The 25,655-nt window shown below is 40.4% G+C and overlaps 1 protein-coding gene across 19 annotated transcripts in view; it reads left to right on the forward strand.

The window, feature by feature from the left end:
* cacna1c (calcium channel, voltage-dependent, L type, alpha 1C subunit) overlaps window positions 1-25,655 on the forward strand; it is a 222,324-nt gene that overhangs the window by 34,207 nt on the left and 162,462 nt on the right. For all 19 annotated transcript variants that reach the window (XM_034200822.1, XM_034200829.1, XM_034200824.1 and 16 more), the window contains exon 2: window positions 24,051-24,483. In XM_034200822.1, coding sequence (XP_034056713.1) covers window positions 24,051-24,483 — 433 coding nt within the window. The remainder of the gene's footprint in view (window positions 1-24,050; window positions 24,484-25,655) is intronic.

The following is a 25,655-nucleotide window of genomic DNA, read 5'->3' on the forward strand; positions in this document are numbered from 1 at the left end:
GTAGAAGTAGTTGTAGAGGCTGAGGGTTATTGTTACAGTATTTCCCTTTATGGATTCCATTCCATGCTTTTAAAAATATAAGAACAAGTCACAAATTCTCTCAGGCAATCTGCAGTTGGAAACTGGATCCAAAGTGGCCAGGTGTGTGCAGTTATTCAATGTTCTGCTTTCCATTAATCAGAGCTTTTAGACGTGTAAACATTGTTTTATCGTGTTTGTGGCCCTACCACCAAATACAATCCTGTTTCAAATTATAAAAATTAGCCTTTTATTTGCCCTTGTTTCCTCAGAATAAGGGGCTGCTACTAGCTCAGTGAGAAATTAAATAAATCACAAATTGTCTCATGCAATCTGCAGTTGGAAACTGGATCAAAAGTGGCCAGGTGTGTGAGTCTTCTATCCCGAAACTGCGTGTTTAATTCCTAACAATGTACAATTAAAGGAGAATAACTGAAAATGATAACAAATACTAATACATACAAGATTAACAAGGTTTCTTAAAAAATTAAATAAAGTTTTTTGAACAGAGTTGGATAAAAAGATAACCCCCAATTCTATATTTGTAAGATGAATTCAGCTAGTAGACAGTTGCTAAGTTTAGCATGAAGGCTAGAAACAGATACCTAACATAATCAAGGTGGGTTAATTGTGTGCACGGTCCTGGTAATACATAATGTGCTTGAGGCAGGATTCTACAATGTAAAAAGCATATAACAGAAATAGCAAACACGTTATCTCAAATAAACATTTTGAATAAACTGCCTGTTAGGCTGCTTTCACTGTGTTACAAGACAGAACGAAAAGAAGCCAGAGTGTGTCACGAAGAAGAGAGAAACAAATACAAAAGTGAGAGAGAGAGAGAAAGTGAGAAAAAGGGAAAGTTAGATGTGCGATGGAAGAAAGATGATGATACTCAAGTGCTTGTGGATGACTCATCCATAAGCTAGTGATGCTTCGTGGACACACACACACACACACACACACACACACACACACACACACACACACACACACACACACACACACACACACACACACACACACACACACACACACACAGGGCCGTCCCTCCCTACAGGCCGATCATGCAGACTGCGTGGGGCCTCATCTTGCGGAGGGTGCCTCAACTGAGCCGAAAATGTGGCGCACCTATGCGCTTCTGCGGCGCAATTAGTGTGGCGCGGCACGGTTTGGCCGCTGCAAGGCTCCACTAGCACCCCCCTGTCGACGCTCGCGAAACAGAGGGCCTCATCATATAACTTTGCGTGGGGCCTCATGTTGGCCAGGGACGTCCCTGCACACACACACACACACACACACACACACACACACACACACACCACACACACACACACACACACACACACGCACACACACACACAACCACACACACACACACACACACACCACACACACACACACACACACACAACACACACACACACACACGCACACACACTATTAGGGACAAATGTTCACAGAATCGTGAATCCTTAGTCACACACACATTCCACACACACATATTTAGTCATACGCTTGAACACAGACGTAATCACACATTCACACACACACCAGTCACCCATCAGTCTGATACTGATTCATGGAGAGATGCGTGTTGGTTCAGCAGCTTCTTCCTAATGAGCCAAAATGGCCACTGCCGCGCCGCAGTTTCCAGGCCAGAGCAGGGAACGGCCCCAGGGGCAGAGAAACTGGGCGAGAGGAGGAATCAGAGGGGCTGGATTTAAATGGAGCTCATTAGCTCATGGTAGCTATGAGAGGTCCCTGCACACTGAGGAGAAACACACACTCACACACACACTCTGGCATGCATGCAAACACAGATGGATAGTGTACATACAGTATCAGCACACACAAGTGCTGCTCAGTTAGATTAACAAGAGAAAAAACAGAGAAATGTTGGAGAAGGGAAGAAAGATGTCGAAACATAGGAAACTGAGAAATAAAGGTTATTGAGGTTTGGTGGGGAGGACTGGTGGCACGGTAGCAAACACTGCAGATGGCAGAGAGACTTGCATGTGCGATTGTGTGTGTGTGATTTTTGCCAGTCGTACCCCCTTCCCTGCATTCCCTGCTTGTCCACCCACTCAACATATGTCCTCTCCTCTGCTGCCTCTCCTCCTCGTCCCGCGTCTTTCTAATAATCATATATTTTGTTGTGTCATTTCTCCCTGATATAAATGTGGGTGGTCTGTATGGCAAAGTACCCTTTGTGCTCCACTTCAGTGCTTTCTGATGTATTTATATCCATAAACACACATATCAGTAACACACATATGCCTTTTTCACTGTGCAGCCAAACTCTCATCAAAGCGGTGTTTGATTTCTTCTTCTGTTGCCCAGGCCCCAGTAGGGTGGGGGGTACAAAGAGCAGGGAGGGGCTGAGCTGTGAAACTCAGCATCCACTAAGCCTCAGAACTCTAAATCTGCAATAAGAAAATAGATCAGACGCTTTGTATTTGTCAGTCAAATGTTTTGCTAATCTTTGTTGAGGAATTGTATATGAGATGTGTCTGCTGTACCCAGTCAGGATTTGTTGAAATACACATCAATCCATGGAAGTGCAGCTAATGTAATGCTCTTTTTCTTATTGCGTTACATTTAATCTTCACTGATGTAAAAGATGTAGGTTGCTGTTCATTTTCTTAACTAATTTCACATTGGCAGCTTAACATGTAACTCTATACCCTGAAAGATTAAGAATGATCCCACTGTTTAATTTATACAAATGTTACTGTGGCTTGGGCGGTTCTGGGGGGGGGGGGGAGCAACAGTGCTGACCCCCTGTGGCCCCCCTCCAAAAGATACATCTATGTTAAATAAATTCATCTAAAATACTATGTTACTGTGCTGTAACCCGGGCCAATGTTTAAGTAATGTCATTTAATAAGACGCACTCAGTTGCTGAAACTAATGTTGTGACTAAAACAAATCCCAACAAATATTAAGAAATTAAATAAAAACAAAGTTTGGCTGAATAAATAATGTTTTTATTACCCCAAACTCCTTTTAATGTTCTTGGGCCAAAGTAACAACACATTTAACAAAGTCAGTGACACAAACTCTGTTACTAAATCAAACACCAACAAAGGTATTTTAAGTTTTCCTTTGACTTTATACTAAACAAAACATTTTTTAAATCTCCTTCTTCCTGCATTAAATGTGGCCCCTCTTATTAAATGATTGGCCCCATCACGGCCCCGTAAAATGTGTCTAGAACCGCCACTGTAATGTAGGTCATTCAAAAAACACATAAAACAACAAAAATGACACATTAACAACCGTCAAACTGCACCTCCAATAACAGAAGAAACAGAAAAGGAAGATCATATTAAACAATATAAAGAGTTTGGAGGAGTGATATAATATCTTCCAAGAACATGAGCACCTTTTATTTTCTGACTTTTTGACAGAGACCTATAATTTACCTGGAACCAGACCATGATATTTCTTCAAATTTCAAAATCAATCATAACATTCCACAATAAAACACAGAGCAAGAAATTTAGAAAAATGTAAGTAAGAGAATAATAAAGCCTCCAATAGGATTGCTGCCTTCTGTAAGACTGTAATGTCAGACTGTGAGCTACCTGTTCCTCTTGTAGATATGACATCACAGACTGTCTGTTGCACAACTGAAATAAAAAAGGAGCCTGATTCCCACCTCTGTTCCCATGGCCCCACGTTACCTGATGGGGGAAGAGAAGTGTGGGCAGGCCTGAGTCATAAACCTAAAGGCCCTGACACATCTACCCGATTTTGGGAGTCAGAGGCCGTCAGAGGCAGTCGGGCATTTGCGGCGCCCTACTCAGGTTGATGTTGTCACTACCCGATCCGTCCCCCTGCCCGATCTGTACTGCGCATATGCGAGATGGTCCGCCATATTGGAGAACTCCGGACGGCAACCCAAGAAGGACACATGACACAGTGGCTTTTGGCAAAGCTGAACAATAAAACTCGAGAGAGATGAGTTATTGTTATTACAACGTGACTTCACTATTATTTAACAACTCTTTTTATTGTGTTATTTTATTTGGGGTTAAGTACATTGTCAGAATAAGTGAGAAATGGATTGAACTTCTGTTAGACAGCTATCATAGCCTACTGAATACATAAATGTATGGCATGTCTAACAGAAGTTAAATCCATTTCTCACTTATTCTGACAAGAATGTATGTACTCAACCCCAAATAAAAGAACCCAATAAAAAGAGTTGTTAAATAATAGTGAAGTCACGTTGTAATAACAATAACTCATCTCTCTCTCGTTTTATTTTTCAGCTTTGCCAAAAGCCACTGTGTCAAGTGTCCTTCTTGGGTTGCCGTCCGGAGTTCTCCAATATGGCGGACCATCTCGTACATGCGCAGTACAGATCGGGCAGGGGGACGGATCGGATAGTGACAGGTGTGTCCCGCACCGTCGTTGCTTTACGGCACATTTTCACACCAGAGAAAGTCGGGACAAAGAAATCACTCTGATTGGCTGTTCAGCTTAGCGAGTCAGTGCATGAGAAGCAAAGCGGAAGTGAGGGACCAAAAAAAACTCCGGCCGTTTCTCAATCTCGAGAATACTGGCTTCCAAGCCAATATTTCAAGGATGCTACGTCATCGAAGTACTGTTCCAATCTCCAGCATACTTGGAATTTCACCGAGGCCGCGTCCTTGGTTTGGGAGAAATTTCGAGGCTGCACATGGGTAGACTTCGCGTCCTTAAAATCCCCACAATGCTTTGCGCACGGACCAATTTCAAAAACCCTTGCGGAGAATGGCTGAACCCAGGCCCGTACTGGCCATCGGGAGGACCGGGAGGTTTCCCGATGGCCTGGCCTGTTAAGTGGCCTGCTGGCTTGAGGATTCTTTTTTTTATGTATGTATTGTGAACGCAACGCTGCGCAAATGTGGGTCTTACTCTGCATCACAGAGGGTGAATGGCTGTCTACATCATAGATATATATATATATAAACACTAGATGGCTCAAGGGGGAGTCGCCAGCATAGCTCACTGGCGGCCATCTTGCAACAGTCAACAACTACTGCTACAGCTGTTGTAAGGTGAGGGATCTGCACAAAAATACTCTTAACTCGCTGAAATCTTGACTGATTTACAAATGGTTTGGTTTATTATAAACGTTATTAGCATGGCTATGATACAGGAGACAACAAGACATGTTGAAAAAAAAAAGTTCATGATTATAATGATAAGTATGCAGTATCATAACTACATCTTTGATGTTTATAACAAACTAAACCGTTTGAAAATTGGTTGAAAATTGAGCAATCTACGGTTATTTCAATAGTGCACCATAGACATAATGTTATGAATGAGCGAGCTGCCTGTGGCAAGATGGCCGCCATGTGGCAACGTCGGTCTCCGTTCGCCAGCAGCGCGGGTGAGTCATCTAGTGTTTATATATATCTATGGTCTACTCTACATGATGTGGCCTGCCGACATGGCCACTTTTGGCATTTGTGTGTGTGTGTGTGTGTGTGTGTGTGTGTGTGTGTGTGTATGTGTGGCGCGACGCGAGCGAGCGAGAGAGAGAGCGCGCGCACTGGTTACGTGTATTGTTGCTGTTAGCATCTGGTGCTAGCTAGCTGCGCTAACGGATATAAGGAGCTGTTTCAACAACAAGGTGGAGGAGAGTCCTCTCCAGTCAGACTGAGAGACTGATAACTACAGCTCAGGTGAGGTAAAGGACTCTCTGAGTCAGTGACGTGCAGTGAGGTTCATGGCTGGTGAGGCACTGACTCTTTCGGAGTCAGATTTACAAATATTATATTTTGACCTTAATCGAAATATTCGGTTATTTTCAAAAGCTTTTTTAGTCTGATGCTTCAATACATTTTAAACAGACCGTTCAACAAAAGGATAGGCATACCCACAATTTAAATATGGGATTGTTCTTTCTTAGTAAGATGCCATTTGCATTACAATTGTGGTCTTACCTTGACTTGAAGATGAAGTCCATGCTATCCTTCTGGACAACAATCTCTATTACTTTTTTGCGTCTACCGTCCCTGCGTAGAATAAAAGTAGCAACAAGAACCTGTGGGCTCACTTGCGCCCCCTTCAGTGCGGCAGAGGTTATGGCTGCCTCCCCTGGTGCTTTTTTCATTGCCGTTGTATGATGAGACCAGCGAGCCTAAATATCATATACGTGAAATAAGTTATTTAGAGACTATGGATGGCGAGGATAAATGTAATAAAGGGATCTACAAACATTACATTGGTGACATACAGTGAGATGGTGCAGGCATGCGCTTAGGGCCCGCTTTCCAGCCAGTTTCTGTGGGGTGACGCATTCTGAGGTGAGGCAGAGCTCATCTGTGCCTCACCTCACCCCAGAGTGACTGGCTTGAGCGCCCCCAAAAAATAAGTGCCCGCGCTAAATTAGTGCCCGCGCTCCAACCAGTTACTGTGGGCTAACGAGAGGCAGAGCTCGTCCCTGCCTCACTTCTCATCGCTACCCGTAGTTGTAGCGGAGCTCGGCAAATTTGCTGATTTTGACTATAAAAAGCGGTTGGAATCATACATAAATCACATTTCCAAAACAGATCAGTGGAGACATTTTATTATTATTACTATTGAATTTTTCTTTAGTTGTTTTTCCGTTACATTGGAGTATGACAGGTGAGGCTCTGCCTCCCCTGACTGCACGTCGCTGCTCTGAGTGTTTAGATCATAGACTGTAGCCTATATATAAAGGTTTAGATAGTTAACTTTGTCTAAGTTATCTCAGTGGGTCTCAAACGGTTTGGTCACCATTTATGTAAACACATATTTCCGTTTGAGGGGGGAGTGAGATTAATGCATGAATAATAATAAAAAACATTTTTAACTAGGTGAAAAAAGGCAAGATAAACTTTTAAAACTTGTTGAGAGCTAAAACTAGTCTTTGCTTCTGCCTCAAAGAGGAGCAGGAGGGAGAGGAGGGAGACAGGAGAGGCTGATTCAGGAGCACAGACACACTCACAACTATAAATGAACCACAAACAAATACATAAAATGTTCAAATGTTTTTAAATATTGGATATGGTATGTTATTGGTTATGGCCATGTTCTTATGATTTTATGATTATTTAAATGTATACAGTGCTGTTTCATGTTCCCATAGATCTAGTCTCTTTATTTCCCCTTCAAAATGCACCAGATTGATGCATTTACTAACTCCAACATTTAACTAAAAAATCTTACCGGGGGTACATGCCCCCGGACCCCGAGGATTTGAGGTCCACCCCCACTTAAAATATGTTCACATGTATAGATTCCTAAATATATGTTTACATTTTTTTAAATAGTGACCTATGTCCATATGTTTATTTTTGGGTAGTAGATTTAAACTATAGGGCTATCACTATGGGCAGCAACGCTGTAAATATTGACAAATAAATCCAGCAAAATGGCACCAAAAAAAACTGGTAGTGGCCTGGCTGGGTGTATAATTCCCGGCCTGACTGTCCCAGTCTGGCCCTGGCTGAACCGACTCAGCACACATTTAAATGTAAGTATAGTGGCGTAGAACATGTGTAGTCTTGTGTTACTTTGTTAAATTTGTTACCACCATAAATGTGTTCCGTGAAAGTAAAGCAAGTTCATAATTAGATAAACATCGTGAGGTATTTATTTTCGGTACAGTTTATGTTGAAACCGTTAGAGAGAGTGGCACACTTGTTAGCCTGTTCCATTCTTCTTCGTTTTCCGAAGCCGTGGCTTGGAAGTATACTTGCTTCGTTTCTGAAGGAAGTGACTTGGAACTACGCGACTACCAAGCCAGCATCCTCGCGATTGAGAAACGGCCTCCCTCTGAGACTGTGGCGATGCCAGACTGTGGAGCTAACAGTCAGAGCACATTCATTAGCGTTTTATTGCCCTGTAGTCTCGTCAATTAATCACAGGCTTGCTTTTTACGGTTCAGAACACAGACACTCTGAGGATGGCACCCGTATTGTGTGTATCTTTGAGACGCACAAAGACATTACCACACATGTGCTTCATTAGATGGCTCCCGGGTGTGTTGTACGTCAGACTACAACTTCTCGTTATACCCTTATTTCTGCTCCTCTGAGATCACTTACAATCATAATGCATCTGTAGCTCCTGTGAGGACACTTATTGATACAACAGTAAAATGGCGTCTCTTCGACTACCCTCTTCCCTGGGATTTATTGAAGGAATCTTAATAGTGGTTAATTGAAGTTTCATTTATAGCCTAGTTTAAATGCCGTCTGTATTTGTGGCAGATGTGCTGATTGTCACCAGTGTTTTCAGGGGTTTTATAGTGTGTACTTCTTAATGGCTTTAGTAGCAGTAGCCTACAGTCATTTATTAAGCATTTTACAACACTTTTGATTTGCAATGCAATATCCTGTTTTTTTTGTAATGATTTTCAGAATTCAAGCTCCATGTGTGTGCAGTTATTCTTTTTATTTAAATAACTGAGAGCTTTTAGGTGGTGTAAACACCATCTAAAATCATTTGTAACAATCCTGTTACAAATGATTAAAAACAAGGCTTGGATAAAATAAAAAAGCCTTTTAATATGCCCTTGTTTCCTTTGAATAAGGTGCTGTTACTGGCTCAGTGAGAAAAAATTGCGTTTACATACTTTTTTCATCAATTCAATCGTATTTCCCTTAGGTACAGAAATAGATGAATTACTCTTTGACTTTTCTACAGACCCATCACAACAGCTGAATAATGTCAGGGACTTTACAATATTCAGTGAGTTGTGTGTGAGGCAGAGCAGAAAGCAGACTGGACTGTGCATTCAGATCTGTTATTCAGGCCTGTGGCTAGAGCTGTAGTGAAGGCAGCAAATACATCATGAGGTGTTCATGCTCAACATAATGGAGCATGAACATGGCTCCCAGGGCTAAACTAAAAGATCATACAAAATAAAGAGTAACTGAAATGATGTTGAGGTGATAGCAGCTAACGGCTAATCATGTGGTCAAGCTTCTGTGCGGACTTGTACAATCTTTGAAAATCTGACTCCAGTGCAATGCTGGGAAATTAAACATGAGCGTGAAACATGCGAGGAAAATGTTATACAAGGACATTTCTCATTAGTGATTTTCTGGATATTTACCGCAGAGTATAAACTTAACTACAGCTTAAGGGCAAATACTGAATCACATGAGCATCTGATGAATAGAGGCTCTGATTAGATGGTGTTGTCGGAGTACACACTGCATTACTGTTGTTTTAGTCATTAAGAGACATCAAAGTCTATGCAGTTATATAATACTTTAGGTCATGTTAGTGCTTCATAAAAATAAGCTTATTAGTACACTTATCAATGTTTTCATCAGTATTGTATGTGTTTACCCTTAACAAAAAAAGAATGTAAAGAAAAGGCAGGACCATTAGTCCTTACAGTTAAGGACTAATGGTCCTGCCTTTACTTTACATCCTTTTTTTGTAAGACTTTTTGTGCATTCGTGAGCTAATTTATTGTCAAAAACTGCAGTAAGTGAAAATGTAGCTTTACTTTTTCTTTTATTCATCTGGAAATGAGCAAATTGCCTATTGATAGGAGCATTTTTGGAGAGCAAAATGTTTAACCACACTCACTGATACTATACTTTAGATGTCAATCTTCTTCAGTCCTGTTGCATCAGGTGTTCTGAAGTATTGTTTTCAAATTGGAATACAATTCTGCAGTCCTGAATGATCGCTAGCAATTCTATCAGAACTGACCGCTTGGTTAAAATATCACCCTCCTTTAATGTATTATTTTCAGTTTTGTACAAGTTTTGAAGCTTTTGGATTTTTTTTGAGGAACAAAAAAACATTAAAAACGAATTATATCTTAATAATGATAAATGTTTAAAGAAGATGTATCCTATAGACATATGGTTGATAACATTTAAAATAGCTAAATTTAGATCATTTATTGATAGCATTTTGTTAAACAATTGGCTTTGTCCCTTAACATGTTTCTGTCTTATACTGTACAAAACAATCAGATTCAACTCTAAATGGACAAGTAAAAACAAGCACACTGAATATGAGGCTGGGAAATATAATTAGCTTTTGCTCTTTCTGAAGCTAAAAAAAAGCTTCCCAGGTTGAATGAAAAAAACAGCAGCCCACTTTTGTATTTTTCCCCAAATAAATCAGAATCTCTCTTTGAAATCCCATTAATAACACTTCAATATCGCCATCTGTCAACACTTAAGGCAGCCAAATATGTTATATGAAATATATAAATTCAATATGCCTTACATCATAACAGGCTGAGAAAAAGACAAATTGAGATGATTGTATGAAACAGTCGTGTCTACAGAGGCTTATAGTCATGGCCGTAGCATCTATAGGTTATTGTTGTCCTTTGATGCAGCATTGATATGTCAGCAGGTAGAGAAACATCAGCACAGTAGCATTGGGGGATATTTTTATTATAGGTGACGATATAATAAAAATCAACAAAGCCTGGGCTTGAACTTTACAAATTGTGTTGTTACACTGAGTTAAATCTGTTTACCCTTTTCATCCAGGGAAACAAGCTTTAAGAATGTTTACTACATTTTCATCAATGCTCTGCTTCACATTTACACAGCCACACACACTCCCTGCTGGCAGCTTCCCAGTGAAACCACAGCTGGAAATAAGGGCTACATTCCTTGCTCTGGGGCACGAGGCAGAGTGCTGTTATTACCTTGTCCATGCACATTTTTCTGTTTTATTGTTGCATTTTTTAGGTGAGAAGTCCTTTACACTCCACTTTAACCTCTTGTTGACCCCACAGCAGCTGTACCAGTTGGTGGAAACATGCTTTGCTCATTTTTGCAGCCTTTTTTTGCAGAGTGAGGTCGTAGGGTCCCGCTGGCAGGCTTGGCAAAGACTGTAAACAGAGCAGGGAAGAGGAGAAACAACACTGAAAAAACTGAAACCTTCTCTAATAAAGTTTACAAATGTCATATAACTGTATTAGGTTGGATGAGTTGAATCTAATATTTTTCTCAGAATACAGTTATGTGAAATATGTTGACTTAATACATTTAATTAAACGTTTCAGTCTTTTCAGTGGAACTTTAAAGTGTGTTTTTTCCTTTCAATTTTGATCCTTGTCTTCTATTTTTAAAGATACAGCAGTGAGTGACTTGTTTTTTTAAACAAAAATATAAATGCTGCTAAGTATAAACTGTTTGGACATGATTCATCTGTGTGATCAGAGTAACTGAAAATAAGCCGTGGATTCGTTTTTAAAGTTTGGATTGTGTGCAGGTCATGCGCAAAAATCACACCTATTGTATATTCAGAGGAAAACTTTCTCTTGAGCTCTTAGAAAAGGTTCAGCCATTTGTCTTTACCATAGTTACCTATCCACAGAGAAGAGTAATGTAACCTCTGTACAGGTATGCCAGGGTCACCCAGAGAAATTGGGAGATTGGAAAGCTTTCAGGCTTGATTGTCCATATTTTACCGTCAAAGGGTATGTATTTACAAGATGACTTGAGGAAGAGAGTGATTGAATGTGCAACTGATGCTTTGGTTGGCTGCCAGAACGGCAGTTTAGCAGCCAAAGCAGACATCCATCAGCGTTTAGAATATGGCTGTTGATATTTCCAAAGCCTGGCTGCAGAATGGATACAAATGCAACAATCAGACCAGGAATTCAAAAGTGGCATTTTTCTTTTTTTTGTTCAGGACATGTGGAAAGAAGATTGACTGAACAATGCATTCACATGTGTGTACTTACAACAGCATGAAATATAATAAAGCATTTAACAGTACTAATCTGAAGAGGTTCTTGAGCAGCGGTAATGTGAAAATATAATTTGATAACATAATTAGCAAGTCTACAAGGTTATACGTACGAGAATCAAAGTGTGTAATGAACAGTAAATGTGCATTATATATTGCATAATCTTTAGGTATTCAAGATTCAAAGGTTTTATTGTCATATGCACAAAGCTACAGTGTAGACATGGGAATGAAAATCTTATGACCTGAGCTCCTCCAACAATCCAACATACTGTATACAAAAATACAACATAAAAAGTATTGCAAAAAGTCTATATACATGTTCATACAATATGATATGTACAAGAACAGAATATGAAATAAAATAATGTAAATTAAGACAAAACTAAATACTGTTTATTGCGTGGATAAATATTTATCTAAATAAGTTTATTGCAAGATGACAAACAGGAATGTTTATTGGGGCACTTAGCAGAGCTCAGGTGTTTAGCAGTCTTATTGCCTGTGGGATAAAACTGTCCCTGAGTCTGGTGGTTTTAGTCCTCATGCTGCGGTACCGCCTGCCAGACGACAGAACAGTTTGTGGCTGGGGTCTTTGGTATGATTGGTATTCTTGTGTTACTCTATCTATGCTAATAATTGCTGTTTTGTCAAGAAAGCTAGGAATCACAAGATGTATTTGCTGTTGATTTTCTAAATGGTGTGTACGTTATTTCTCTACCTCGTGTAAAAAAAACATGGATCAGGCACTTACATGTACAAGTATGGAGGCTAAAATATTCCACATATGTATTCCAGACCAGGGGCGTTTCCTGGACCCGGAAGCATTCGGGGCTTAGCCCACAGTCCATTAAGGTACCGGGCTACAGTGGAATTTTCTACTGCAACACTCCCCACACGCACATACACGGTACACCTGTGACTGTTACAATGAAGGCTCGATAATCAGCTCACGTCATAGAGGTGTAAGCAGGGGTAAAGTGCTATTTTTTTATAAGTGGGGGGCGGACCTAACCTCCTCTAGGGGGGTCTTCACCTCCTCTAGGGGGGTCCGGGGGCATGCTTTTTTAAATATTGAAGTTAAAAGCATCAATCTGGTGCACTTCGAGAGCAACATTAAGAGATCTATGGATACATCTTTCAACACCCATATGAAACAGAACTGTAAACAGATTTTCTTTTTCTTTATGGATATTTTACAAATCAATCCCCTGTGACTGTGTAATGTAAGGTAGCTTCTAGCTTCATGTCGAACACTGACAGTAAGTCAACATTTCCCAGAGAGCTTTCTTTGAAATCACCAGGTAACACTAAAAAACATTACATTTAGATTGTATGACAAAGTGTTAATTTAATGTCTCTGGCTAGCTATAGCTACTTGTTAACGGTTTAGCTTACCCGCACGATTCAAAGTATTGTCAACAACGTAGCTGTAATTTATGCTTTGCTTACATGTTCGCATAACTTGGAAGTTTACTGACATTTACATGCCTCGTTTACCTGGCTCAAGTGGTGGCTCTGGGGTTGTTGTGTGAGCCACCACTTGAGAATTGTCGTCTTTTTTAAGAAATGTTTTTCTTATGACCATCTTCAAAAACTCAGAGTCCGACTGACAGTTTAAACATTGTCACAGGATAGGTACCTGTCAGCCAATAAGACACGTTTATTTCCATGCAACTCTCTGGTGATTAGTCTGGTGTCTTGCCTCTGTTACATTCACTGAACATGGGAAATTAAACTCCTGCTGTCCTCTCTAGTGTCATGATGAGGTTCAGGTAAAGCACAGTTAATGTATTATATTATTGAGGGAGAATTGTCCGGGGCTACAGAAAAAACATCCGGGGCTAAAGCCCCGAATGCCCAGGCCAGGTGACGCACCTGGTCCAGACACTGTTGAGTTTGAACTGTACAGGTGGTCAGATGGTGTTGCATAGTAATGACCTTGCCAAGGTTAGGAGTTCCATTCAGTGCGTACAAAAAATGAATGCAATTACTTTACCGGAAGGCCATTTGCATGCAGGCTTTGTTTGAATGGCACATGCTGTCCTCTATAGGAGCCTATTCTGCCCTTTACTGATCCAAAGGGCAGATGTGAAGAGGGAGAGGACAGGAAGACAAAGACAGAACAGGAAGAAAAGGGAAAGGATTAAATAAGAAGTATAGCAAATAGGGAGACATGCAGATATGGGAATACGGAACAAGGAATACAAATACTGTGTATCAACTTATTTTACATTTTTACAAGTGTTGTTGGTATTTCTGCTTTTGTAATATAGCCCACAATCATCTCTCGGAACGCAGTTACAGAAGATGTTTATGCTGTTTCAGTCACAGCAAATTGGATGAAAGTGTCAGCTAATGGAGATCATGAACATCAGATTTAAGGAACGACGCAAAGAGAGAGACAGGTAGAGAGACGGCTGGTATCTGGGTTACTCTGGCCTCACATCTCCACTGCAGATGAATATTAATAAGGAGTTATTAATATCTGCTGCCTGCACTGTGTGTGGATGTGTGTGTGTGCAAGGTCGGCATGGAGGCGCAGTGTGAACAAGCCTTCCTCCTCCTCCCCTTGTTTCTCCTCCTTCTCCTCCTCTTCTACACAACCTGTTTCTCCATCACTCTCACTTCCTCTTCACTCACTTCATCTTTTTTCGCTTTTCTTTCTCCATCATTTGCTTCACCCCCACATCCAGGCTTCCTGTGTGTCACAGCTCCTTATGTTTCAAGGAATGCTGCTTTCACATAAATCAAAACATAGTGAGGTCATTTTTTGTAAGAATGGTCTTAAGGAGACTATGTATTGGGCAGGGTCTAGGGGTAAAATAAAGTACTGTAATTGTAGAATCTACTATGTAGCAAGAGCAACAATTGGACAATTCTGTATTTGTTGTACGAAGCTGAACAGACATCGTGAGTGAAATCACTGTTACTGCAGTCATCCATTTGGAGTGGGGTTTATTTTTTTGTCATATGTTTTATCCCAATACATTTAATATTATGGAATTTTCAGTGGACTCAACTGTTGCATTCCTATTTTCTCGTCTACTCTGGGTAAAAAAAGCAACATATGATGTCGGCTTCATCAGAAACATCAAAACAAATTAGAAGTCTACACATAAAGTCTTAAGGAGATTAGCTTGCGTTACTACTGCTTTGAAGGAAATGTTTCAATGCTTAGGAATGAATGTCATCAGGTACTTTAGGTTTCAATTTTGTTCAAGTGTTTATGTTATGGTCTAAGGCCAACTCACCACAGTTAAATTCTCTCTTGGATGTTGCTCCAGCCTTTCCACAAGCCAGCCCCTCGGGTGGTTCGACTTGACTTCCAAAGTCTTTCAGAGCTTAAAACCATGCAGTCTTATCTTTGGCTCAAAGTTAGCCCTACTCACAGAATGTCGTTGTTATAACAATTGTCACTTGAATAGGGATGAATGACAATTAGCTAAATTTAACAGTCCCTGCGAGCTACTTTGATTCATTTCCTGAAGCTCTGAATGGAAAACTGCCATTAGGAGGATTTATTTTGCATGAGGATGATTGTTAACTTTGTTAAAATCCAACAAAAGACAAGGCTGCAGAAACTAGATGGAAATAGAATATGAAACCAAAGAAACCAGTAGAATTGAACCATTTCACAGAACATTTGGTTGGTTTGGCTTTCCCAATTTGGGATCGATAAAATACATCTTATCTTTATCTTATCTTACCTTTTTCCTGCTTTGTAACGATAGCTTTGCGTTGTGTTTGACTTATACAACTCCTTATAACAACATATCTATATATTATAGTCCTTTTTTTCTCATGCTTCAAATACATACAGTCTACCCCCCCTGACCTCCAGGGAGTAGGACAAAAACCAACCAATCAGTGCTTCAGGAGCATGATTCACAGCTTGAGGGTTTGGCCAAGCTGTAATAAACTAGAAAGTCCAGATGACAGTGAGCAATGTGTTGAATACAGAGCCTGAGTGCATGATCTATACACCCGATTCCCTTGACATTTTTACTGAGATATCTCATGTGGAGGGGTGTGCACATACACATGCACACTCTTCCTCTTTCCCCCTCCACTTCAATATCCACTTCAGATGGCATGTCACAGTTTAATAAATAAATTCATAGACGATAAGGTTTTTGTAATCAGCGCACACCGCAATGAAAAGTGCAATAACAGCACTATATATATTACTGTTAGAATGACCTCACTGAAGAAAAAAAAAGGAAATGTGCACCTAATAGGGTGGAAATGCATGACATATTTTTGTTGACAGGGCAAAATACCCTCAATTGAAGCAGGCAGAGTTGTGTTTACTGCTCTGTGTATTCAGACAAATGAGAAGCACTTTGTTCAGTAAATGAGCGGGATTTCCCCTGACAACAGGCCGTCATGTTTTTACTAAGATGAAACACTCTGTACATTATGATGTGTTTCTGTATGCTCGGTTATAATGTTTGTTTACCTCCTCGGTCAGATATAAGCAGGCGATTCAGGCGTTTCCTTGTAAATTGCATTTATGCTGCTAACACTGTGTGGATTTGTTGCTCTGTCAGTGCATGCTGGAATGTCTGTGGGGGGGGGGGGGGGGGGGGGTCACAGATCAATGGGGAGCAGGTGGGTGTGTGTGTGTGTGTGTGTTGTCGTTCATGAGAGCAGGTGCATATGTGTATAGGTGCGCGTGTGTGAGCATTGTGAGGAGCAGGTGTGTGTGTGTGTGCTCACTCGGCCGGATAATAGGCACATATGGACAGAGCGAGAGAGCCAAATGAGAGACACCCACACATATGCAGACACACACGGGGTATGTAGCCTACAAAATACATAACTGATCCAGGCGGGTGTTTTAGACTGCTTTTGGATTTGTGAGAGTTTGAGTGAGTGAATGACACATGAATTGGATAAAAATAGTATTAGGCTTACAACCGGTATTTATGATGACAATCATAATGAGGGTAAATCATGATGGGATGTCAAACAAGCAATGCAGAACATGGAAACAGTGCCTATTACGATTGTTATGCCAAAAAAAGAGTTCACCTCCATTATGTCATTATGTTTATTATTGTAGTCTAAATCAGTGGGAAAGTGGTTGTTAAATCCAGTAACGAAGCAACCGTCTTGTGTATGAATTTGTCGATGGACTAGCTGCTCCTTTCAGCTAAGTAGATGTTGGAGAGCAAGAGAGAGAATCATTGTCAGCTATTTGAAAATGACAGAGCGGGAAGTGATGGGAAAAATAGTGAGAAGCAGCGGAGCAAGAGAGATCGAGAAAAATGGGGAGATGAGGAGGGGTAGATTGATGGAGAAAAGGAGGAAGGGTGCGTGGCTGAAAATGAACTTGTCCGCTGCTTGAGACCCAATGGAGGGAGTGACAGCTATATAGATTAGAAGGAAAAGAGGGAAGAAAATAAAAGCGGGGAGGGGAGGAGGGAGGCTGATTGTTAGCAGGTAACATAGGGATGAGGAGGAGAAAGATGTAGAGGGGTGAGACAGCGGGGTGAAGGATTTGGCAATCATGATGAGGAAGAAGTGGAGGATTAAGTAGATGCAGAACTACTGGAGGAAAAAAAGAGTACAAAAGGAGGTCATCTTTCAAAAGAAACCACAATTCAGCTGGGATGGTAGATGACAGGATAGTTGTGTGTGTGTGTGTGTTGTGTGTGTGTGTGTGTGTGTGTGTGTGTGTGTGTGTGTGTGTGTGTGTGTGTGTGTGTGTGTGTGTGTGTGTGTGTGTGTGTGTGTGTGTGTGTGTGTGTGTGTGTGTGTGTGTGTGTGTGTGTGTGTGTGTGTGTGTGTGTGTGTGTGCCTCTGCTTGACAGTGTGAGGATTACTGAAGAGAGTAAAACTTTAATAATACTGAGCTCACTAATCTGTCTGTCTGACCGCGGGTCTCTCTCTGTGTCTGTCCTGCACATGAACAGTCATGCCGTGGGTCTCTGTGTTGTATGATAGACTGTGTGCTGATGTGAGTGACTATAATTCCATTAGCAGCTCTTCATTCTGCAGGGGGGAAACAGCAGCCTGTAGAAATACAATTCTGACTGAAGGGAAGGAGGAGGAAAAGCAAAGGATGAAGGGATTGGGGAAGGAAAGAGGAAGAAGTAGACGTGATGCAGAAGGGAGGAAGTGGATTTACGGTGGGAGGATGGAGAGTCAAACAGAGGTTATAAAGAAGGGGGGAACAAATTACAAGGACAAGAAAAGGAAACAGCAAGGAGATTAAAATCTAGGTGGTACAAAAAAAAACAGGGTTATAGGGAAGATGAGGAAAATGGGAGGAGGGCTAGGGCGCTTAACCACCAGTGACAGAACCTAATCCAATAATTAATCCATCCCTCACATGACTTTACAGCCAAAAGTATTTAACCAAAATTCACTCATACAATATTAACGTCAATGCAGTCAATGGTGTTAGTGCAGACAAAGGTTTCCGCAGTGCTTCAGTCAATCAGTGGTTAATACAGTATTCACATGTCTAACAGTACAATACAGTAATACTTAACATTAGTCTTCTTAAAGTTCTGCAGTCAAGTGCTATATAAGTATGACTACAGTCAATAATAGTATACTCAAAAGTTATTTTAATACTACTTCCTCTATAAATATATTTTCCCCTATATGTAAGAGGTTTGTAGAACGTTGCCTTTTATGCATAGTATACCTTATTCATGTGTCATTCCTATGTTTTATTGCACTTGTGTATATTGCATTCATTTGTATTTGTTAATTTAACAACAGACATTGTTACATATCATAGTAGTGCAGGTGATCATTTGTGCTATTTTATACAACATGTTGGACCTGCTGATCAGTCAATAGACGATGGCTAACAGAATCGATATTATGCCTTTTTTACAGCAAACGTTGTATTTGCCATGGTAGGGAGAGCACAGGTGTTACTCATAATAACATTAGTGATGGCTCTGATCATTTCAAGTCTCCTAGTGAGCCATGACAGTGAACCAGCATGTAAAATTGCAGTATAAATAGAATTCAGCCATCCATAATTGTGTTATTCTTATTCACCTGCATATGTTTTTTGCACCTGGTGGATTGGAATATGAAAATGCAATAATGAACTGTATGCACATATGTATATCCAGATTATCCAAATTGAATATTCCCATTATAACTGAAGTTAAGAAACGTAAAATATGTAATTAATATGGACCACAGGGATAGAGCAAATGGTTTTGAGAGTTCATAAGATTAGTCGATAAACTGTAAGGACAATCACCTTTAAATCTAACTGAACTTGAAGTGAACCTAACTGAGTGGAACTCCAGTGTGACTCAACTGCAGACTTTAATAAGCTCTGATGCAAATTCAAGTAAGTGGAGCTGCTATCTGCTTAATGATAAAGACTGGGGAGAGATGCTATCACTGCAACTCTGAGCACTCTGCCACAAAATGTCATTGCTACACACACACACACACACACACACACACACACACACACACACACACACACACACACACACACACACACACACACACACACACACACACACACACACACACACACACACACACACACACACACACACACACACACACACACACACACACACACACACACACACACACACACACACACACACACACACACACACACACACACACACCAAAAAGTTATAGTAGAAGTATAAATTACAGCAGCAAAAATGTAATCATCGAACAATTTAAAGGAAAAAAATCATTAAAACTTTTGAAGTCCTGCTCTTGTCATTTAATTGTCTCCACCAGATAACAGACAGGGAAGGGGACCAATTAGATTATCCCGCCTCAGATCAGTCCCTCCCGTCATCTCCTCTGTGTGCCCTTCTCATTTTCTTCACTCACATCTGCCTCATTCTCACTCTCTACATCCATCTGCTTTTCCTTCTCCTTGTCGTGTCCCAACAGGGATCTATTTGGGTGGGCAGTAAGGATGTAATTATCAGTCGATTAACTGATGATGACACCTGATCAGACACTAATTAATGAGGGACGCACACATGCAAGCCACACACTAAGGGCCCACTCCTTGCTGCAGCTCTATTCAAAATGTAAAAAAATGACATAGATATATATATAAACACGTGTTTATATATATCTATGATTTAACATGCATTTAAACAGTCCTTCGGCGCCACTCGATGACGTAGTATACTTGAAATAGTGGCTCTGCAGCAGGTTTACTCGACAGAAACGGCTACACGCACGCACGCACGCACGCGCACACACACACACACACACACACACACACACACACACACACACACACACACACACACACACACACACACACACACACACACACACACACACAGTATGTACGAACACACACACTCTCAGTGGGGTACACCCTGTGAGAGGGGGCAGGCAGTGTGAGATAAACTGATCACACAGCAATACAATATGCTGAAAGTGATTATGTGTGTGTGCGTGTTTGTGAGAGATAGTGAGAAAAAGAGAGAGATGATGATGTGAACAGCAGTCAGGAAGTAGATATTAACTTACACTAGAGAAAAGAAAGAGGAAACATATTTTCCACTGTAGAGAATCATCTGGGACAGTAGCCCACTGCAATAGATGCAGAGTCTGTGTCAGTTTTTCTCGTATGTAGGCTATTGGTAAAGGGTTAAACACTGATTTACTATAAACTTTTAGGTTCTCTGTTCTACAATAAATGCCAAGTTTAGAGATAATGGGGAAGTTATAGTTTCATCCAAGTAATGAAATGCTCTAAATTAAACCACAGTGTGATTTCCCATAAGGCAAAGCTGCATCTGATACAAAGTGACTTCAGCGCTGATGAATTTAAAGAACACCTCCTTGGGCATTAATTCTGTATTCACAGAACACGGCTCCTTAATATTTGCAGACATATCTTGTGTTGTTGTTTAATCAGAGCATTTGTATAAAGATTGCTTTAAGGGCACTACAATTATTTTAAAAAGCTTATTTATATAGTACTTATCCAAACAAATATTTTAATGTGCTTGGCTTTGAAAAAAGTAAAACATATAGGACTAAAACCAGGAAATTGCAATATCAATAAAGCACATACAAATGTAGAGTTTATCAGACAATATTAGGAACCAGGTAAGTTATACAAAATAAAAATAAAAATGATTGAAAGACCATCTGATACAAATAATTTCCAGGTCAATGTGAAGGTTCAGCATGATTACATGAGCAGCACGCTCCTGTCCGACTGGCTGCACAGATAGCAGGTGCTGGGGACACAGGCTATAGAGGTACCGTACAAATAAATCAACATTAGGAGTTTAATATTATCCTTTTTTACAATAATAGAAAATAGTGTAAAGGATTACTATTTCATTTCGACAGTTGCACTACACTTACAAGTCTCGGCAACATTTTGTTCTATTTCTGTTAGCATCAGGCAGTTTAGCTTGGTGTGCACACTAGAGGTTTGTAGTTTCATGTAGCCTGCGCAGAAAGAGGAGAAGAGCTTGTGGTAAACCTTTATTTGTTATGTACTGTTAAGATAATGAAACAACATGATACTTATAAGTAGTTAATATGTTTGTTGTATCAGTGTTTGCTTTTGGAACGCTGCATGGTCCTGGTTATTCCCCTGGGCTAAGCTAGCCCCTGATAGCTAAACAGTTGCTAGCTAGCCTGCTTAGTTTTCTCAGTTGTGGTTTTTAACAATACCTAAATATGTATAGTTACTCATGCTGTACCTAAGTGCAGTTTGGTTTTTGCACTTGCTTATTTTTACTTTACTTCATATTACTACATTTTAGAGAGAAATATTTTAAACCTGCGTCACGACTCACATAATTGACAGCTAACATTGCTGGTTACTTTATTATAATATTTATCTGACCAATAGAAGCCTGTATTCAATAATTAATATACCGTATTCTAAAGTCTTTGTAAGGACATTTCTACAACATTTTACAGTACAAATTCACAGGTGTTGATAATAAAATGAATGATGTCTCAGTTGAATGCATAGCTGCTTTGGCTTCAGGGTTCTCCTTTGCTGGTCACATTTTCATGGCGCCATTAATGTTATTACTAGTAAGTTAACACATGTGCCCTTCCTGCCATAATTGGTTCAAATGTCAGCTGTTAACAAGGCTTGTATAAGCACCTCTGCTGTCTTAGTTGTACATGTTGCTGATACAATATCTGGTTTTATTATAGCAACAGTTTTGATGCAGAACTGTTAATAATGTAAATAGGAGTACTGCTTCTATTATGCACATTAAAAGAGCAGGGCTAAGCAAAGTATGTATAGGATGCATTGAAGGATTGCAGGCTAGACAGTGCTGTGTTAACTTATACACATTTGCTGAGCCACTAAGTTGCTGAGGAACTGGGTTTTTGATTTAAATCACATATACTTTTTGAAAATACATGTCACCTTTATGTGCCTGTCAACACTCAGCATGTGAAGGTAGATGCCTTTGGGTCCTTTGTGCTTGGGATATGGTTATTGCTTCTCAGGATCTGATGTAATGCTCCCTAAGGCCTGTTATTTTATATGTAGAAATGTACAGTATAGCTGTGAAGTGAAAGGAATGGGATTTCAACGGATATTGTAACCGCCCTGTAATCAAACCAAGCATACAGGATAAGTGTTTCCACCTCCCTGATACCTCTCCACACGTCCTCTTTCTCTCCCTCCTTATCTCTGTTGTGACACCACAGGTTGGATTAATTTAACAGGGGTTCTTAAAGTTTTGCATTCGTTTGATCCCAAAAGTAGCTTTGCATTTATGTGATTTGGGAATTTGACTTTGGGAATTAGGTCAAATGAGACAGAATTCCACATAGCAATAACAGTGTTCACTTCACATTGAACCAATATTAAGGTTTTATTAGTGTATGTAACTCAATACATTATTTAAAACTGAACCAAGTGATTTAACCCCAAGTGTCAACTAGAACATATTAAATTACTGTGACTTATTAGATTCAGAAATATATGTATATATGGTTTCCATAAAGAAATGCTGTCCTTTTCTATTCTCAGGAACATTTCCATTAATGTTTGTTTAAACAACAAATGTGGGCACAAATGTGTGTTGTCTTAAACCTGAAAAGGGTTCATAGTGTCAGAGTGTGTAATCCACTACATGGTGAGAGAATGTGCAGAATCCTTTTTCAGATGTCAGAGGGAAGGAGGGGCTGGGCGGATATTATAACTGTCTTTAATCTGGCTAAGCATACAGTATGGATAATCCGCTCTCCCTTACTTTTACTTACTTAGTCTTATTCCTACAATTTGTCTGGGCAGCACGACTATGTAATCTCACTGAGATTATTGTAATGCTGTCTCTCTTGTCTCTACCATTCTCTACCATTTTTGTTTTGTTGTTTTTATTTCACTGCAGTTATTTGTTGTCTGCAATATTGTGTTTTTTTATTCTCTGCACTTTCCCCAACTGAGTAAATGTACAGGATGACTCTTGGACCCCTGCCATTTTACAATATTAGTACCATACCCGGAGGGAAATGTAGCAGTACAGATATTCAATTTTAAAATCTAAACTTCAAAACATTGATAAAGAGTTGTGAGAATGAATGATCATTATGTAAAGTTGTAAAGCTGGTCTGATGAGAGGTGTTCAGTGTGTGTTGTTGACAAAAAGTGAATGGACTGTATAACCTACACAATATGTTGAGGAAATAAACAGTACACAGTTAGCTGTTGTACTTGCTTGACGGGAGTATATTAGTCACCGTCTATTCTATTCGACAGAGAGAGACTTCACTGTCTGAAAATACACAGGGCTCACTAACCGATGTGTCAACAATTCAAACGTTCCTGAAGCCTCCAAAGTAAACTGCTAAACTGTACAAAAACTGAAACGCTGAGAGACGGTGATTTAGGAGCTCTCTGACAGTTGTTTGTGTTAGTAGAACTACCAGAGTGTAGCAATACTCAGTTACAAGTAAAAGTTAGTAAAATGTTACTGAAGTAATTTGGTCCATTTCAGAATGGGCCAAATCGGTAATGGTGCAGCCAATTTGAATTCCTTTGTACACTGACTGCAGGATATACTTCAGGTGTAACTAGGTCTTATTTAAGTGTTGTTTTATTTCACATTATTAATCAAAATCTGCAAAGTAACTAAATACATTAAATAAATATATTTGAGTGAAAGTACATGATTTACCCCTGAATTTTAGTGGGGTAAAAGTGCAAAAAAGAAAAAAGTGTAAATACTCAACTAAAGTACAAGTCCCTAAACATTGTACGTAAGTACAGTACTTGAGTAAATGTACTAAGTTACTTTACACCGCTGGTTGTTTGCTAATTTTCTTTCTCCTCTCTTCTTTTCCCCTCTCCACTCCAGGCTCCGACTACTCTCCCCCTCCCCCCCTTCCTCCCCCTGTACTGACCAACGAGCACAGTGGCGGTGGCAGCCACAGTGACCATGGTGGAGGAGGGGGCGGGGTCAACCATGGGGTGGGTGTGGTGGGCGTGGTGGGCCTGGCCCCGGAGCACATGGCCACACCGGGGGCGGCCCTGAGCTGGCAGGCGGCTATCGACGCAGCGCGGCAGGCGAAGATAATGGGCAACACTTCGTCAAGTGTAGGGGCGGTGCCCGTGTCGGGAGGGGGCGGGCCCATCTCCACGGCCAGCTCCACCCAACGGAAGAGACAACACTATAGCTCCAAGCCCAAGAAACAGACTACAACGACAGCCACAAGGCCGCCACGGGCCCTGCTCTGTCTCACACTCAAGAACCCCATCCGCAGGGCCTGCATCAGCATCGTAGAGTGGAAGTATCCTTTAACAAACCATAAGGGGAGGCTGGTCTTTATAAGGTTTGCCAGGTGGAATAACATGCCGCATGTGTCACTTTCAAGAGACATTTCCTGTTTTTAAATGTTGACACACTGAAAAAAATGTAAATGTATTTCAGTATGTCAACAGATTTCACGTTACTGTATTAGGTTAGTTGAAAGCAATAATAACAAGTTTTAATAATAGATATTATGTTCATCTTAATATTATTGCTTTCAACAAACCTAAAACAGTTATGTGAAATCTGTTTAATAGAAGTCAATGTGTCAGTTTTCAGTGCACCTGACATTGTTAAGGAATTCACAATACTTACAAAATGACAACATTTAAAGTGTAGAAGTGCAAAAAGTTATTTAAAAAAACAAAAACATCCTCGATGCAACTGAATCAGTCAGTCAATCTAGAATCAATAACTTGCAAAAGTTTTAGTGCTGATGCTACAAACAGAGCAGATTAAGGTGTACATTTCCATGCAAATCTCACATAAATACTGGTATAGTGTCTGTGCTGCGACCACATTTCATCCTTCCAGTTTTGAATGGATTGATTGATGCTGGATGGAAATATGCAGGTAGAAAAAACCATGGCAATGAGGAGAGAGAGGGGGACATAAAGGATAGAGGACCTAAACGTGTTAGGAATTCATCACACAGCCTCTTTTGTTTAGTTCCCTCTCCCTTCTTCTCTTTCTTTCTTAATCCAGCTCTCTCCTTTCCTGTGTCACACTGAGTGTTATTCACTCACATGGCCTAATCCCTTTCCCCTTCCTCTGCCTGTCCTTCTCCTTCTCTCGCTTTTTCTGCTCTCTCTTTCATCTCACATTCTTTTCTCAAAGGAGGATAAAACAAATTGTGTCATTTTCATCCCTCCTTCACACCCCTCCGAGCATATATCTTTCTTCCAGCTCTGCCTAACTGCATTCATCCTCTCTCCCCCAGGTACACACATGCCTCTGTTCCTGCTTTGCTCCCTCCACCCTCCACCTCCACATCTCTCTAACCGTTTATTATCCGTCTCTGCCTGTCCCTGTCCCTGTCCATTCAAATCCCTTTATTCCTGCTGTTCTTCCACACATCTCTCCTTTCTACCCTTACCCCCCCCCCCCCCCCTCATTTTTAAGCCTCTGAACATAATGACAGCGACAGAAATG

This window comes from Gymnodraco acuticeps, unplaced genomic scaffold (assembly GCF_902827175.1).
Source record: "Gymnodraco acuticeps unplaced genomic scaffold, fGymAcu1.1, whole genome shotgun sequence".
NCBI classification, from domain to species: domain Eukaryota; kingdom Metazoa; phylum Chordata; class Actinopteri; order Perciformes; family Bathydraconidae; genus Gymnodraco; species Gymnodraco acuticeps.